Source organism: Tenrec ecaudatus, chromosome 7 (genome assembly GCF_050624435.1).
Source record: "Tenrec ecaudatus isolate mTenEca1 chromosome 7, mTenEca1.hap1, whole genome shotgun sequence".
Lineage (NCBI taxonomy): Eukaryota > Metazoa > Chordata > Mammalia > Afrosoricida > Tenrecidae > Tenrec > Tenrec ecaudatus.
This window is the reverse complement of record NC_134536.1, coordinates 166,288,420-166,302,001: the sequence shown is the minus strand read 5'-3', so window position 1 is coordinate 166,302,001 and position 13,582 is coordinate 166,288,420. Positions and strand designations below refer to the sequence as shown.

Sequence of the window (13,582 nt, the reverse complement as noted above, 5' to 3'; positions counted from 1 at the left end):
GGAGTCTTGAACTTCAAATCACGGGTCTGCCGTGGCGTACAGGCCTCTCCTTCCATCTGTCCAAGCTGAGAGTCAACCATAAGCGTCTGGATTTTTAAAATCTTTGCTTCTGTCAATCCATTCAGGAGTCTAACTGCAGTTTAGCAGTTCCGAACCACCAGCCGCTGTGGAGAAAGAAGAAGCTTTCTACTCCTGTTAGAAGTTAGTCTGGGAAACCCAGAGGGGCCATTCTATTCTGTCCGATATGGTCACTGTGAGTCCGATTCGATTGGATGGCATGAGCGTGGGGCAGAAGCGCCTCCCACAGGGCAAGCTGGCATCCACAGACTCCAGCCAGGTGCTGGGCAGGGAGGCTGAGCCGGGATTAGGGGCAGGGTGGGGGTGAAGGCTGCTAGAGACTCGGGGAGCCTTGGCGGCTGGAGCAGGGGAACTGAGCCAGCGACAGCACCATGCCGCTGCAGGATGACACCCTCCGAGAGGTGTGGGCCTCAGACAGGTTCGGAAACCCCAGTGTCTCCAGCAGCCCTGGGGGTGGGAACCAGTGCAGAAACTAGGTGGGGATATGTAAGAAAGAAGACGGATTTATCCCTTTGTCACCCTCAGTGGGCATGAGGAGGAAGGCCGGAGCCCCGAGATCCAGAGGCGCCCCAAGCAGGTACTTCACCCCTTCTTGCAAAGGACGTGGCAGTGCCCCCACTCAGGGTCGGGGGTCCAGGATGGGGAGAGGCCTTCAGCAGCATCTGTGGATGGGTTTCCCTGTGGGGAAGGGGTGTTTGGAGAGTGAAGGTGTGGAAGGTAGCATTTGGGTCTGGGGGCATTGGAGGTGGCCATGATGCCAGGAGAGGTCTTTCAACGCTCAGCAGAGGAGGGGGCGCTGCAGTTCTACCCCCAGATAATCTGCGGTTATTTCTGGTGGCTCAAGGGATTAAAGGGGGATGGGCTGCCCTCCAACACCCCTCTCCCCTCCCTTCTTACTCTCCCTCTTCCTGAACCCCTCCTCCGCAGCGACCGGTCCCTGGACAGAAGTTGAGGAAGAAGAAGACAGAGATCCCAGAGGACCCCTGCCCTACAGGATCCAAGCTCCGGAGACCTGGAGGCAAACTAGGGGCTGAACTCGGGGCGCCCCGCCCGGGTCAAGGGACTAGGGAGGGGGGCTGGAGGGCAAGTGAAGGGCGTATCACAGCGAAAGAGGGTAGGAGGCGCAGTGTAGGTGGTGGGGCTGGGGGCTGCGGAGGGGCAGGCCTGGGGTTGAGTCAGGTCTGCTCCCCAAGAAGGAGAGCTGGGTCCTGATGGAGGGGATAGTGAGGGGGCGGGGTCAGTGTCCAAAAATGGAAACCGGGTCCACCCCACACCCCACACCAGAGAGGTGCCCCTGGCTTAGGACACCTGGAAGGGAGGCAGAGGTCTCTGAATGCCCGCGTTGCCTGTCTGACCCTCGCTTCCCACCTCCCGGCTCAGCGGGCCGGCGGCCACCGCTGAAGGTGCCCACCCCTGACCCAGAGGATGGCCAGGGGCCACCACGCGACCTCTACACCAAGTTCCTCAGGGACCCCGAAGCCAAGAAGCGCGACCCCCGAGAAACTTTCCTAGCATCCCGGGCCCCTGATGCGGAGGACGGTGAGGGGGAGGCCTGAGGGAACTGGGAGGGGTCCAAGGGAGAAGCAGAGAGAAGGAGGGAGGGGGTTGAAGAGGAACCACAGGCAGAAAACTAGCACCAAGAGTCCCCTTTTCTCTGGCCTTATCTTGATGCCAGGAAAAAACAAAAACTTGATTCCCTTGGTAAACTTGCTTTTTCTTCCCATTTGGCAAATGGGAAACCTGGACCTGCAGAAGGTAGTTAAGAGTTGGCCTTAGACTACAGCTGGGAGCCGGAGGTAGCCCTGAGGGGCCATCAGAAGCAGAGAGACAGGCAGACAAGGATGGGGAGAGAAGCAGGTGACATTGGAGGGGAGGCACAGGAGCGTAGGTGAAGAGGAGAGGTGAAGGGCCAGAGAGAGGAGGGGCCTGCAGAGGAGAGACTTTTCCCAGAATGAGATCCCCAAGGCCCAGAATTCCAACTCCAGCTCCCTCTCCTCGCTGGGAGAAACCTAAGGACTTCCGGGTCATGCCCATTCTTCCTGGGAGGGTGGGCTCCTGCCTCTGGCACTCATTGCCATTTCCCAGGGCCTGGAATCCCCAAACAAGGGGTCCCACCTTAGCCCTGTTTATAAGGGGTTTTTTTCCCCTACAGAGGATGACGACGAGGAAGAGGAGGACAACAGGGATGGTGAGGAAGAGCAAGAGGAGAAGAAAGAGAAAGTCCCTCAACCTCCCAAGAAGCCTCCTAAAGAGAAGGCTTCAGCAGACGCCAAAGAGAGAAGGACCAAGAGCCAGGGTCCAAGGGGTGGGTGTTGGGGTCAGAGGGAGCTCAAAGACCGGTACAAACAGCCCCTGCCTATAGGGGGCTTGCAAGGAGACACCAGAAAGTTCCCAGTGTCGACTAGGGAGTTTCTCTCTCTGGTAATATTTTTCTCCCTGGTGGTGTAGAGGTTATGCTGCCAACTCCAAGGCCAGCAGTTCAAAACCACCAGCCGTTCCACAGGAGAAAGATGGGGCTTTCTACTCCCATAAAGAGCTAGTCTCGGAAACCCATGGGGGGGGGGGTGTTCTACCTTATCCTGGAGGGTCACTCCGAGTCAGCACTGACTTGAGGGTGGTCAGTTTGGTTGGTTTTGGTCCTTACGGTTGTAGATCAACATGCACTTGACAATCTTAACCACCCCTTGCCCTGAGTGCTCTTTGAGGCAGGCAAGGGCAGAGGCGTCTCATTTCTTTGTGATTTGGGTTACGTTTTTGTTTTTTAACTCAGTGTGCCTCGTTGTTACAATTCTTATAAAACTATCAAAGTGATCACAGGGCTAACCTAGAGGCTAGCAGTTCAAGGCCACCAGCAGCTCCACAGGAGAGAGACTGACACCCTGTTCCAGCCTAGGAACCCTTATGGGGTAGTTTGACCCTGTCACCTGGGGCTGGGAACATGGGTTTGACGCCGCCTGATAAGAACAAGAGTGAACACAGAACAATGAATAAACACTGGACGCCTCCTGGCCTGGGTACCTAGCTCCACGGGAGGAGCCCTGTGCCTCTGAGAGGAGAGCGCACGAGAGCCAGGATCTAGCGGTGCAAGTGGAAGGTCTGGGGCTCATTTATTCATCCGCTCTTTCCTTCAGCAATTGCTTGCTGAGCTCTCAGGTTACCCCTTCTCTTTCCCGGACTCACCATGGGTAAGGCCTGGGCTGCTGACCAAAAGATCCGCGGAGTTTGAACCCACCTGGCACCCCATGGGGAAGATGTAGCAGCCCGAGTGCAGAAAGATGGGCACCCGTGGAGGCCCTACGGGGCAGTTCCACCCTGTCCTACAGTTGTCACTAGGAGTTAGAATCTACTGTTTGGATTTTGCTTTGTTTGGTGTTTCCGTCCTTGGAAGTGGGGGGAGGGGCAGCAGCTCAGGGACCAAGATAAGCCTTCAGCCTCCCTGGGGACTGGAGGAAGGATGAGTAGGTTGGGAGGTGTCTTCCATTCCCACGGGTTCCTTCTTTATTTAACACCCCCTCATCCGTTTCCAGGGGACCTGGGAAGTCCTGTCCCACCACAGAAGCCACTTCGCATGAAGAAGAAGGGGGCCCCAGCCGGGGAAACAACCAAGATGAGAAAGGTCAAGAAGAAAGGTGAGCCTGGTCTGGGGTGGAGCAGGGCGCTCTGGGTGTGGGCGGTGGTGACCCTCTCCCATCTCCCATTGTCCATGCAGAGTCTGGTGAGATGGCGGAGGATGTCTCAGAGAGCCCAGCCGGGGTGAGGAAGAAGACCCCCACCGCCATGTTTCTGGTGGGAGAAGGGGACCCAGCTGCAAAGGCTTGGAAGAAGAACGGTAGTCAGCAGTGACCTCTGGTGCCCTGACATTGTGAGGCAGTCCTGGGGTTGGGGAGTTGGGGGGATCTACTCATCATGTGGTGCAAGGCAGGGAAAGGGGTGTCATTCAAACGTTAGATGATGTGGGGATCTCAACCCCACTTTAATAGCTGAGTGGCTGTGGGAAGGTGTTTTAGCCTTGTGAGGCTCTGATGAAAACAGCACAGGCTTGCGATGACTGAGCGGAATCAAAATGTGTCCAGATTGTTGGATGTATAACTGATGGCCTGCCTGTAAACTTTCACCCAAATCACAATAAAATAGTTTTGAAGTAATAATACAGACTTGACCCTCTCAAGCTTATAAGAAGGGTCCAAGTCACACAAGGGCGGTAAAAGCTCTTTGCAAACCAGAAAATGTGCCACCAGACTTGTTCCCTGCCTTCGGGCCCAGGTGCTCCCAGAGGCGCAGGAGCGAGGAAGGAGGAAGAGGAGAAGGAAGAGCTGGTGACCAAGAACAGCAATCCGAAGGGCAAAGCGAAAGGAAAAGGCAAAAAGGTTGGGATCTGGCGGTGAAGGATCGGCACACACAGAGTGGCCATGGGTCTGAAAAACTCCACTCCGCCATAAGGCACACAACATTCCGACAGCGCTTACTATGCGCTCAGCTTCTGTAAACCCCCTCAGATAGTGTGTACACCAGGGAAGGTCTTTCCAAAGGCTCTGGATCCATTGGGAATTTCTCCTCCTACCAGCTTTGCTGGGCAAGTGACCTAACTTCTCTGATTGAGCCTCAGTCTCTTCATCTGTAAAATGAAGATACAAAAGTGGGTGGATGAGATGATTCAGTGAGTTCAAATTTGCAAAGGGTTTAGAGCCATTTCTGGTCCATTGGTTGGCTTTGTAAGAATGGTTTGTTCAATCTGTAGAATAAGTAAGGTCCATCAGAGGTGGAGACGCCCTGCTGGCGTAGTAGTTATGTATAGGGATGCTAACCACAAGGTCAGCAGTTCAAACCTACCAGCCTCCCTATGAGGGAAAGATGAGATTTTCTACTCCCGTAAAGAGTTACAGACTCAGAAACCCACAGGAGCAGTTCTACCCTGTCCTCTAGGGTCACTATGAGTTGGCATCGACTTGATGGCAGTGAGTTTATCAGAAGTATCCACCCCATTCATCCTTACTTTTCAGAGGAAAAAAGTAAGTTTCAAGTGTGGCTAAAACTTTAAGCAGATGGTCAGTGGTAGAGTTAGGATTTGGACCCAGGCTCTCTGGTTCCAGAGCCTGGTCTCTTAGCCACAGATACACAAAATAATAATAAATCACAAAGCTCTCTGAGCCTCCTACATGACCATGCGGGCTGGCTGCTAGGAAAGTGTGAAGGGACGCTTGGGAGGACCCAGCCTCAGGCGACCTCAGCAAGCGGTGGTAAATTGTCCTGCCTATCTTGCCTATGTCCCCGCCCCAGCTGGGGCCCTGGCTGATAAACCCCCTGTCCCCACCCAGAAGGAAGAGAGACCCCCATCCCCCCCTGTGGAGGTGGGTGACCCTGGAGAGTTTGTGCTGCGGCCTGCCCCCCAGGGGCGCACAGTGCGCTGCCGGCTGACCCGGGACAAGAAGGGCATGGACCGGGGGCTGTATCCCTCCTACTTTCTGCACCTGGACACGGAGAAGAAGGTGGGTAGGAATGAGGTGACCAAGGGAGGGAGAGTGGAGGGGCCAGGACCATGGCTGAGGGAGGGTCTGCAGAGTTTCCATTTTCCTCAGCCTACTTCCTTCCTCCACCTCATCCTCCCTACCCATCCGTCCTCTCCAGGTGTTCCTTTTGGCTGGCCGGAAACGGAAACGAAGCAAAACAGCCAATTACCTCATCTCCAGTGATCCCACCAATCTGTCCCGAGGAGGGGAGAATTTCATTGGGAAGCTGAGGTGAGGCTGGGCTTCCTGGGGTTGGGTGAGCTAGAGGACCTCAGGCAGGCCTTTATGGGCCCTGTGCCTGCAGGCTGAACACCTGGGAATGTCCCCAAGCCCTGGGTTGCTCACACTCAAGTGTGCACAGCGCACCTGGGGGCTTGTTATAAAGCATCAGGGAGTCTGCGGTGGGCCCGAGAGTGTGCATTGTGACCAAGCACCTCGTGATTCGGACACTGCTGACCCCAAGAGCGGCCCCAGGAGTAGGGCATAAACACCATCAGGGCGGGGCGGGGGCTGTTTTGTTCATAGTTGGACACCTGGCACACAGTAGCTATTTGGTAGTTACTGAGAGAATGGCATGCATAACGACTTGGCTCTACTCGACCCTAAGGAGCCCTGGTGATACAGTGGTTAGAGCTCATCTCCCAAGTGGATGGTTGGTGATTTGAACCCCCCCATCCACTGCAGGAGAGCTGAGGCAGTCTGCTTCCATAAAGATGACCGCCTTGGAAATCATATGCAACTGTCTACACTGCGCTACAGGGTCACTATGGGTCAAATTGACTAGAATTGGGGGTCCTCAAACTATGGCCTGCGGGCCACATGCAGCCTGCCCAGGACATTTATTCAGTCCGCCGGGTGTTTTGCCCCATTTTTTTACTTCAAAATAAGATTTGTGAAATGAGCATAGGAATTTGTTCATATTTTTTTAACTATAGTCCGGCCCTCCAATGGGTCTGAGGGACAGTGGACTGGCCCCTGTTTAAACAGTTTGAGGACCCCTGGACTAGATGGTACTGGATTGGGTGGGCTTGGGTTTTTTGGTAACTTGACGAGCCCTAGAGGTGCTGTGGGTTAAGTGTCGGGCTGCTAACCCCCAGTTTGGTGGTTCAAAGCTTCACAGGAGAAAGATGGGGCTGTCTGCAGCGGTAAGGAGTCAGTCTCACAGGGTGGCTATGAGGAGAGGAACTCGGCAGCAGTGGGTTGGATTGGTTTCTCTGCACCAAGAAACCCTGGCGGCACCATGGTTCTGCACTCGGCTGCTAACCAAAAGGCTGGTGAGCCGGACCAGTGGCTCCACAGAAGAAAAAGATCTGGTCATTTGCTCCCCAAGTAGGGAGCTTTCTAGTCAATTCCAACTCACAGCAACCCTATGAGACAGACTAGAGCTGCCCCCGGGGGTTTCCCGGGCTGTAATCTTTATAGAAGCAGACTGGCCCAGCCTTTCTCCCAGATTTTCACCCACCCCCGGGGCTACTTCCTTAAGGAAAGGCAGCCTTAGAAAGCCCTAGGGGCCCCTGCTACGTGTCACATGGGAGCACTAAGACCCAGACATGGCAAGGCTCTCAGTCACATTCAAATAGTCACGCACTCAATCCTCTTAGCAACCAAAGGAGCTAGGTACTATATTCTGCAGGTTCCAAGAGGCTGACTAACTTACCTGAGGTCACCTAGCTTGTGAGAGAGAGATGGAATGTGCACTTGAGTGCTCCCCAGTTCCCTCTAGATCCAGAAGAGTTGTTAAAGCTTTCCAAACATCAGGGGGCGTGGATGGCTCTGTCCCACGTCACCCCCACCTTTGACAAAGGAAGGTATCAGGCTGTGAGGAAAGGTCTTGGGACCAAACGCACTGCCATCGAGTCAATTTCTACTCATCCGACACTATAGGACTGAGTAGAACTCTGAGTTTCCGAGACTTTGAGCTTCATGGGATCGAACAGCCTCCTTTCTCCAGTGGATTCAAACCACTGACCATGCAGTGAGGAGTTCGGATTTCGAAGCGTAGCCACTACGCTACCAGGGCGCCTTCTCAGTCTTGGATCAGACGTGTGGAACCCGCATTCAGCCCCATCCTGGTTGCAGGTCCAACCTCCTGGGAAACCGCTTCACCGTCTTTGACAATGGGCACAACCCGCACCGTGGAGGCGGCGGCGGCGGCGGGGACGTGGGGAGCCTGCGCCAGGAGCTGGCGGCGGTGATCTATGTGAGAACCCCCCAGCCCCGCCCCCGGCCCAGGTCCCTCCCCTTGCAAGGCCGGCCTCACAGGCGTCTCCCTCCTAGGAAACCAACGTGCTGGGCTTCCGCGGCCCCAGGCGCATGACAGTCATCATTCCAGGCATGAATTCTGACAGCGAAAGAGTTCCCATCCGGCCCCGAAACGTAAGCGCCATCCCGACTTGATGCCCGTCCCTGACATCCCAAACCCGGAGGGCTTAGCTTGCCCCATACCCAGTCACCTACAGCCAGAGTTGGTACTCCCAGGGATTATTCCTGCCACCTGCTGCATGAATTCCGGGCTTGATGTCGTTTAATTCATTGAGCCAACCACAGCACGGTGTTGGCACAGTTTGTGTCAAATTATTCATTCCTGTATTTGATCGGACGCATTATGGAGCGGTAAGTACTAGTCTCGGCACTTGGAAGACATCCGTGGGCCAAGCAAGATTTCTGCCCTGGAGGAGCTGGCATTGCAGTTGAGGGGGACAGTAGACAATAATCACGCTAAGACAACAGATGATGACATGTGTTAGCGATGCGCTAATAAAAGAAGAAACAAGGGGGAGGAAGTGTATCGGTATATATACTTTCCAGTAGTCAGAATGGGCCACACGGAGAAGATGAGGTTTGCTAAGGTCGGGAAGGAGGTGGAGGAGAGGCCTGCAGGTATCTGGGGAAGGGCAGCCAAGCAGAGGGACCAGCCCACGCAGAGGCTGCCTGGTGGGCTTGAGAGATGGTGAGGCAGCCAGCCGGAATGAGACAGGTCAGTAAAATCAGGGAAAGGGGCTAACCAGGCTCTTGGTTAAAACTGTGAGAAACGGGGAGCTCTGATATGGTTCAGATTGCAGCATAACTTCCAGACGAAGGTAAACTAGGAAAAAAGGCCTGGTGATCTACTTCCAAAAATGAACCAAAGGAATCCCCTAGGCTCATGAAGGTCTGCCAGCAGAGCCAGGCAGCAAGCATTTCATTCCGCTGAACATGGGGTCCCCACGAGCTGGGGGCTGCCTTGCAGGTAGCTTACCACAACTAGCCGGATTTTGAGCAAAGAAGTGACACGATTTGACTTCAGTTCTTAAAAGTCGCTGGATGTTTGTTTTGTACACATTGCGGGAGGGTGGTGGTGGTGGTGGTGAGGAGGGGGAGCTTGTGGTGAAGCAGCGGTTGAGGTGCTTGGATGCTAACTGCAAGGTCTGTGGTTCATTCCCACCAACCAGTCCACAGGAGAAAGACTGACCATCTGCTTCTGTAAAGACAGCAGACTTGGAAACTCCCTGGGGCAGGCAGTTCTACCCTGTCCTATAGAGCTGCTGTGTTAGAATGGACTTGGCCACCGTGGGTTTGGATTCTTGGGTGTGTGTATGTAGCTGTAAGATCAAATGGAGAGCTGTCCTGAGAGAGGTGGCCTCCGGCAGGATGTCAGCACTGCAGGTCTGGTCAACCAGCATAACAGCCACCCAATGGCTTACCTGTCCATACTCACAGGAAACCCGTGTCACTGCATTAATTTACAGTGAAACATCTCCTTGTCAGAGGATCGTACATCTTTCCCTGCTTGAAAGCCATGCCATAATCAGAGACCCAGCTGGACCCTTAAGTGGGCAGGCCAAGCATCTACTTCCTTGCCCTCTGCTTTGGCCTCCCACAGACGATGACATGAAGTTCCCCTCTTGACCATCCCACCCATCCTAGAGTCAACACCCAAATCCTCCAGAGGCGGTGCCGCCCACCCTTGCTTGAGTTTTAGAACTGCCCAGTGCTACTTGGGGTCATTCAATATCCAAGGCCATACCCACTGCCCTCAAGTCGGCTCTAACTCAGAGACCCTATAAACCAGCAGTTCTCAACCTGTGGGTCACAACCCCTTTGGGGGTCAAACAACCCTTTCACAGGGGTTGCCCGATTCATAACAGTAGCAAAATTACAGTGATGAAATAGCAATGAAAATAATTTTGTGGTTGAGGGGGGTCACCACAACATGAGGAACTAACTGTATTAAAGGGTCGTGGCATTAGGAAGGTTCAGAACCACTGCTCTAGACAGTTTCCAAGATGGCATATCTTTACAGAGGCAGACAGCCACCTCTGTCTTCCAACGTGCAACTGGTGGGTCTGAACCACCAATCTTGTGGCTAACAGCTCAAAGGCTGCTGGCTCAGTTGGGAGAATTCTCACCTCCCCTGAAGGAGACCTGAACTTGTTTCTTGACCCATGGACCTTATGAGCAGCCACCATGGTTCTATCAGCAGAAGCTTGTGTGCTACTATGATGTAGAGACAGATTTCAATGGAACTTCCAGACTAGGAAGAAGGTCGTGAGGTCGTTTTCCAAAGCTCAGCCATTGAAAACCCTCTGGACTACAGTGGTTCCATCTGCCATGGATCTGGGGAATGATCCGTTGTGTCAGGGGCCATGGCATCTAATAACATAGTCACTTGTTAGAAATACACCCTGTGCCTGGCACTGGAGAGCCACAATCAACCCAACCGGTTATCATCAAAATAATATCTGACATTGACTGAGCCCCTACTCTGGGCAAGGAGGTACTCTAAATAAGCACTGTGTACTATTATTTCATCTTCACAGCACTCTATTGTGAAGGAGAGAGAGATCCGAACGAATGACTGTCCCTGCCCTTAGCACTTGCTGAATTGTTGATTATAACGCAGTGGGCCTGAGCAAGGTGTTATGGGAGCTCAGAGCTGGGGTCAGGAAGGTGATCCTGATGGAACCACTCCAAGCCATGAGCTCGAGTGGGTGACAAGCACACTCCAGAGATCTCAAAGTGCCATCATGCAGACCCTTCTCCCTCCTCTCAGACGCTCCTGCAAGAAGACTTCACTTAACCCACTGTTTACCTGTCCATCTCTCAGCTCAACGTTGAGCTCTTTGGCACATCTTAGAATATGTCTAGGGGTGCCAGCATTCAGCCGTCTCCCAGGGCTCCTTGAGTATCAGGGGCCCTGAGGACCTACCTTGGGCCAGAAGCCATTTACATCGTAGGGCCAAGCTTCCATTTCCTTGCTCCCCACTTTGGCGTCCACAGCCATAAAGTCCCATCATCACAGATGTCCATCCCACCCATAAGGGCACCCCGGAGAGTCAGTATGCTCTCAAGGACACCCTGGGTGGGCATAAATGTGCAGGCTGTATGCTCACAGGGGCAGGAATAGACCCACAGGCCAGCTTACCCCAGTGGCCCCTGGGTATTGTCATCCCTAACTGCCCTCTCCCTATCCACTTGCCGGGGCGCCCAGGCTAGTGACGGGCTGCTGGTGCGCTGGCAGAATAAGACACTGGAGAGCCTCATTGAGCTGCACAACAAACCGCCTATCTGGAACGAGGACAGTGGCTCCTACACCCTCAACTTCCAAGGTCGGGTCACCCAGGCCTCAGTCAAGAACTTCCAGATTGTCCACGCTGATGACTGTGAGTATCTGAGGGCCCAGCCCAGGCTCTTCACCCCTTCTCCAAGACCCTGCCACTCAGGCCTCCCCATCACCTGCCACTCCCCCTACCCACCCCCAAACACAAGCCTAATGAAGTCCTGAAACTTCCAGTAAGGTCACCCTCCTCTGATACATTGGTAATGTGCTCTCAGGAGCCTCAGATATTCTAAGCTGGTCTCGGGCTCAACGCTCAGGCTTTCACCCCAGCCAGCATGGACCGGAGCCCTGAGGTGGCTATTGGATTCTGGGTAAGACTGTGTTGAAGAAAGGGTTGAGCTGCTAAAGTCTGGAAACCACTAATACCCAACTCCTTTATGGTCAATGGTAGTGTAGTGGGCTAAGTGTTGGGCTGCTAACTGCAAGGTTAGCAGTTCAAACCCACCAGCCTTTCCAAGGGAGAAAGACTTGGTTGCCTGCTCCCATCAAGATGCACAGTCTCAGAATCCCTCTGTAAGATACACCAGGGGTGGGAATTGACTAGATGACAATAGGCTTTGTTTTTGTTTCTGAGGGTCAGGCCCTTGCCCCACATCCCTATTAGCTTCTCCAGGCACTTATGAACACAAAAATTCTCACACCACTATCGAGTCAATTCTGACTCACAGCAACCCAACTTCCTCTGTAGGTTTCCAAGACTGTAACTCTTTATGGGAGTAGAAAGCCTCATATTCTTCCCACGGAGTGGTTGATGGGCTCAAACTGCGGAACTGGTACTTCACAAACATACCCTTCCTTGTCTAAAATGTGCTTTCTGTGCCAGGCACTGTTCTGAGAACATCACAGATAGTGAATCATTCAATCATGTAAACAACCCTGTGAGGAAGGTACTATTATTATGTCTATTTGATAGATACGGCAAAGAGAGTTTAAGTAGCTTGCCCAAGGTCACACAGCTGGTTAGAAGGGCTTGGACTAGAACCTAGGTAGTTTGGCTCTATTGCCTGAGCTCAACTTCTTTACGATGGCTGCCTTTTAGGAACAAGCATTTCTGAGTCTATCCTTCCTTTACCCCACGACGACTGCCATCAAGGTGATTCTGACTCATTGTGACCCTGGGTCGTTTCACCCTGTAAGATGAACAGAGAGCCTCATCTTTCTTCCAAGGACTGGATTTCAGCTGCCAACCTTGTGGTTAGCAACCCAGTGCTTACCCGCAGCACCACCAGGGTTCTTTAAAGTCAAGCCCTCCGGTCACCAAGTTCATTCTGGCTCATAGTGACCCGATAGGACCACGTAGAACTGCCCCTTTGGATTTCTAAGACTTAAAAAAAAAACAAAACAATTGAACAGGAGTAGAAAGCCTTTCTCCAGGATACTGGTTGGGTTCCAACCATTAAAGAAACACTATGTACCCGGAGGACAATCAAGAAAAAATGTCCCTGTTTCCAAGCCTGGAGGAGAGGGCCCTACTGTGGGGAGGAAGTTTGGAGATGGCTCTCTCAAGGGACTCCAGGTTCCCAGGGTTGGGCTAACACTAAGTCCCCACCCCCCTACTCCATTCTAGGGTTGTTCCCCCACCCCCCTTGTCACCTGTCCAGTGGCCTTGGAAAATTGCTCACCAGATCATGTGTCTGGTAGAGCCTGGTCTGCAGAGGTTGGGGGTATTTTTAGCAGCTTCCTGTCCCTATGGATCCTGGGGGAGGTGTTGGGATGAGGCTGGGAACCAGGCACTAGAAATGAGGTGGGAGCTGAGAGTGGGCAGTAGCTGGAGAACTGGAGAGCGAGTCAAAGAACTGAGCCTTGTGGCTATCTCTTAGGACTTGGGGGCTGGGAGTGGGAAGAAGGAATGGGACCGGAAGACAACTGAGAAATTGGAAACAACCGATTCTGGGCTTGGGGAAGGTTGACATGGCCCTATACTAGATTAACAACCTGCAGTTCTCTCGGTGGCCCACAGATTAAGCTGTGTCCTTGTCCGCAGGATGGTAATGCCGCTGGTGGGGCCAATTAGGGAAATAGGCAGAAGGTTAGTAACTTAAACAGTGGCCAAGGGTTGGGGTCCCAAGGCAAGGGAAAAAACTTCCAATGTTGAGAGCACAGGCCCCCACCTTGTCTGTGCCTACAGCTGACTACATCGTGCTGCAGTTCGGCAGAGTGGCGGAGGACACCTTCACCCTGGACTACCGGTATCCGCTGTGTGCCCTGCAGGCCTTCGCCATCGCCCTCTCCAGTTTCGACGGGAAGCTGGCCTGCGAGTGACCTCAGTATCCCCTCAGTGCCCTCGAGCGTGGGGGAAAGAAAAGAATTCAGTGGGGTCCCTTCTACCAAAGGCCCCCCACGGGAGTCTCCTCCGACCCTCACTGCCTTCGGGTGACCTTCGTCCACTCCCCAGCCT

General features: G+C 53.5%; 1 protein-coding gene across 2 annotated transcripts; it reads left to right on the top strand.

The window, feature by feature from the left end:
- Positions 1 to 449: 449 nt before the first annotated feature.
- On the top strand, positions 450 to 13,446 carry TULP1 (TUB like protein 1). Of its 2 annotated transcripts, XM_075554191.1 has the most exons (15): positions 450 to 496; positions 604 to 655; positions 1,006 to 1,096; positions 1,459 to 1,617; positions 2,231 to 2,383; positions 3,606 to 3,707; positions 3,788 to 3,907; positions 4,342 to 4,445; positions 5,307 to 5,312; positions 5,394 to 5,564; positions 5,704 to 5,816; positions 7,665 to 7,785; positions 7,863 to 7,961; positions 11,056 to 11,227; positions 13,313 to 13,446. In XM_075554191.1, the coding sequence occupies exons 1-15, from the start codon at positions 450 to 452 to the stop codon at positions 13,444 to 13,446; spliced, it is 1,644 nt and encodes a 547-aa protein (XP_075410306.1). The 2 variants fall into 2 exon arrangements, with proteins under 2 accessions (XP_075410306.1, XP_075410307.1); XM_075554192.1 differs by lacking the exon at positions 1,459 to 1,617.
- Positions 13,447 to 13,582: the final 136 nt, after the last annotated feature.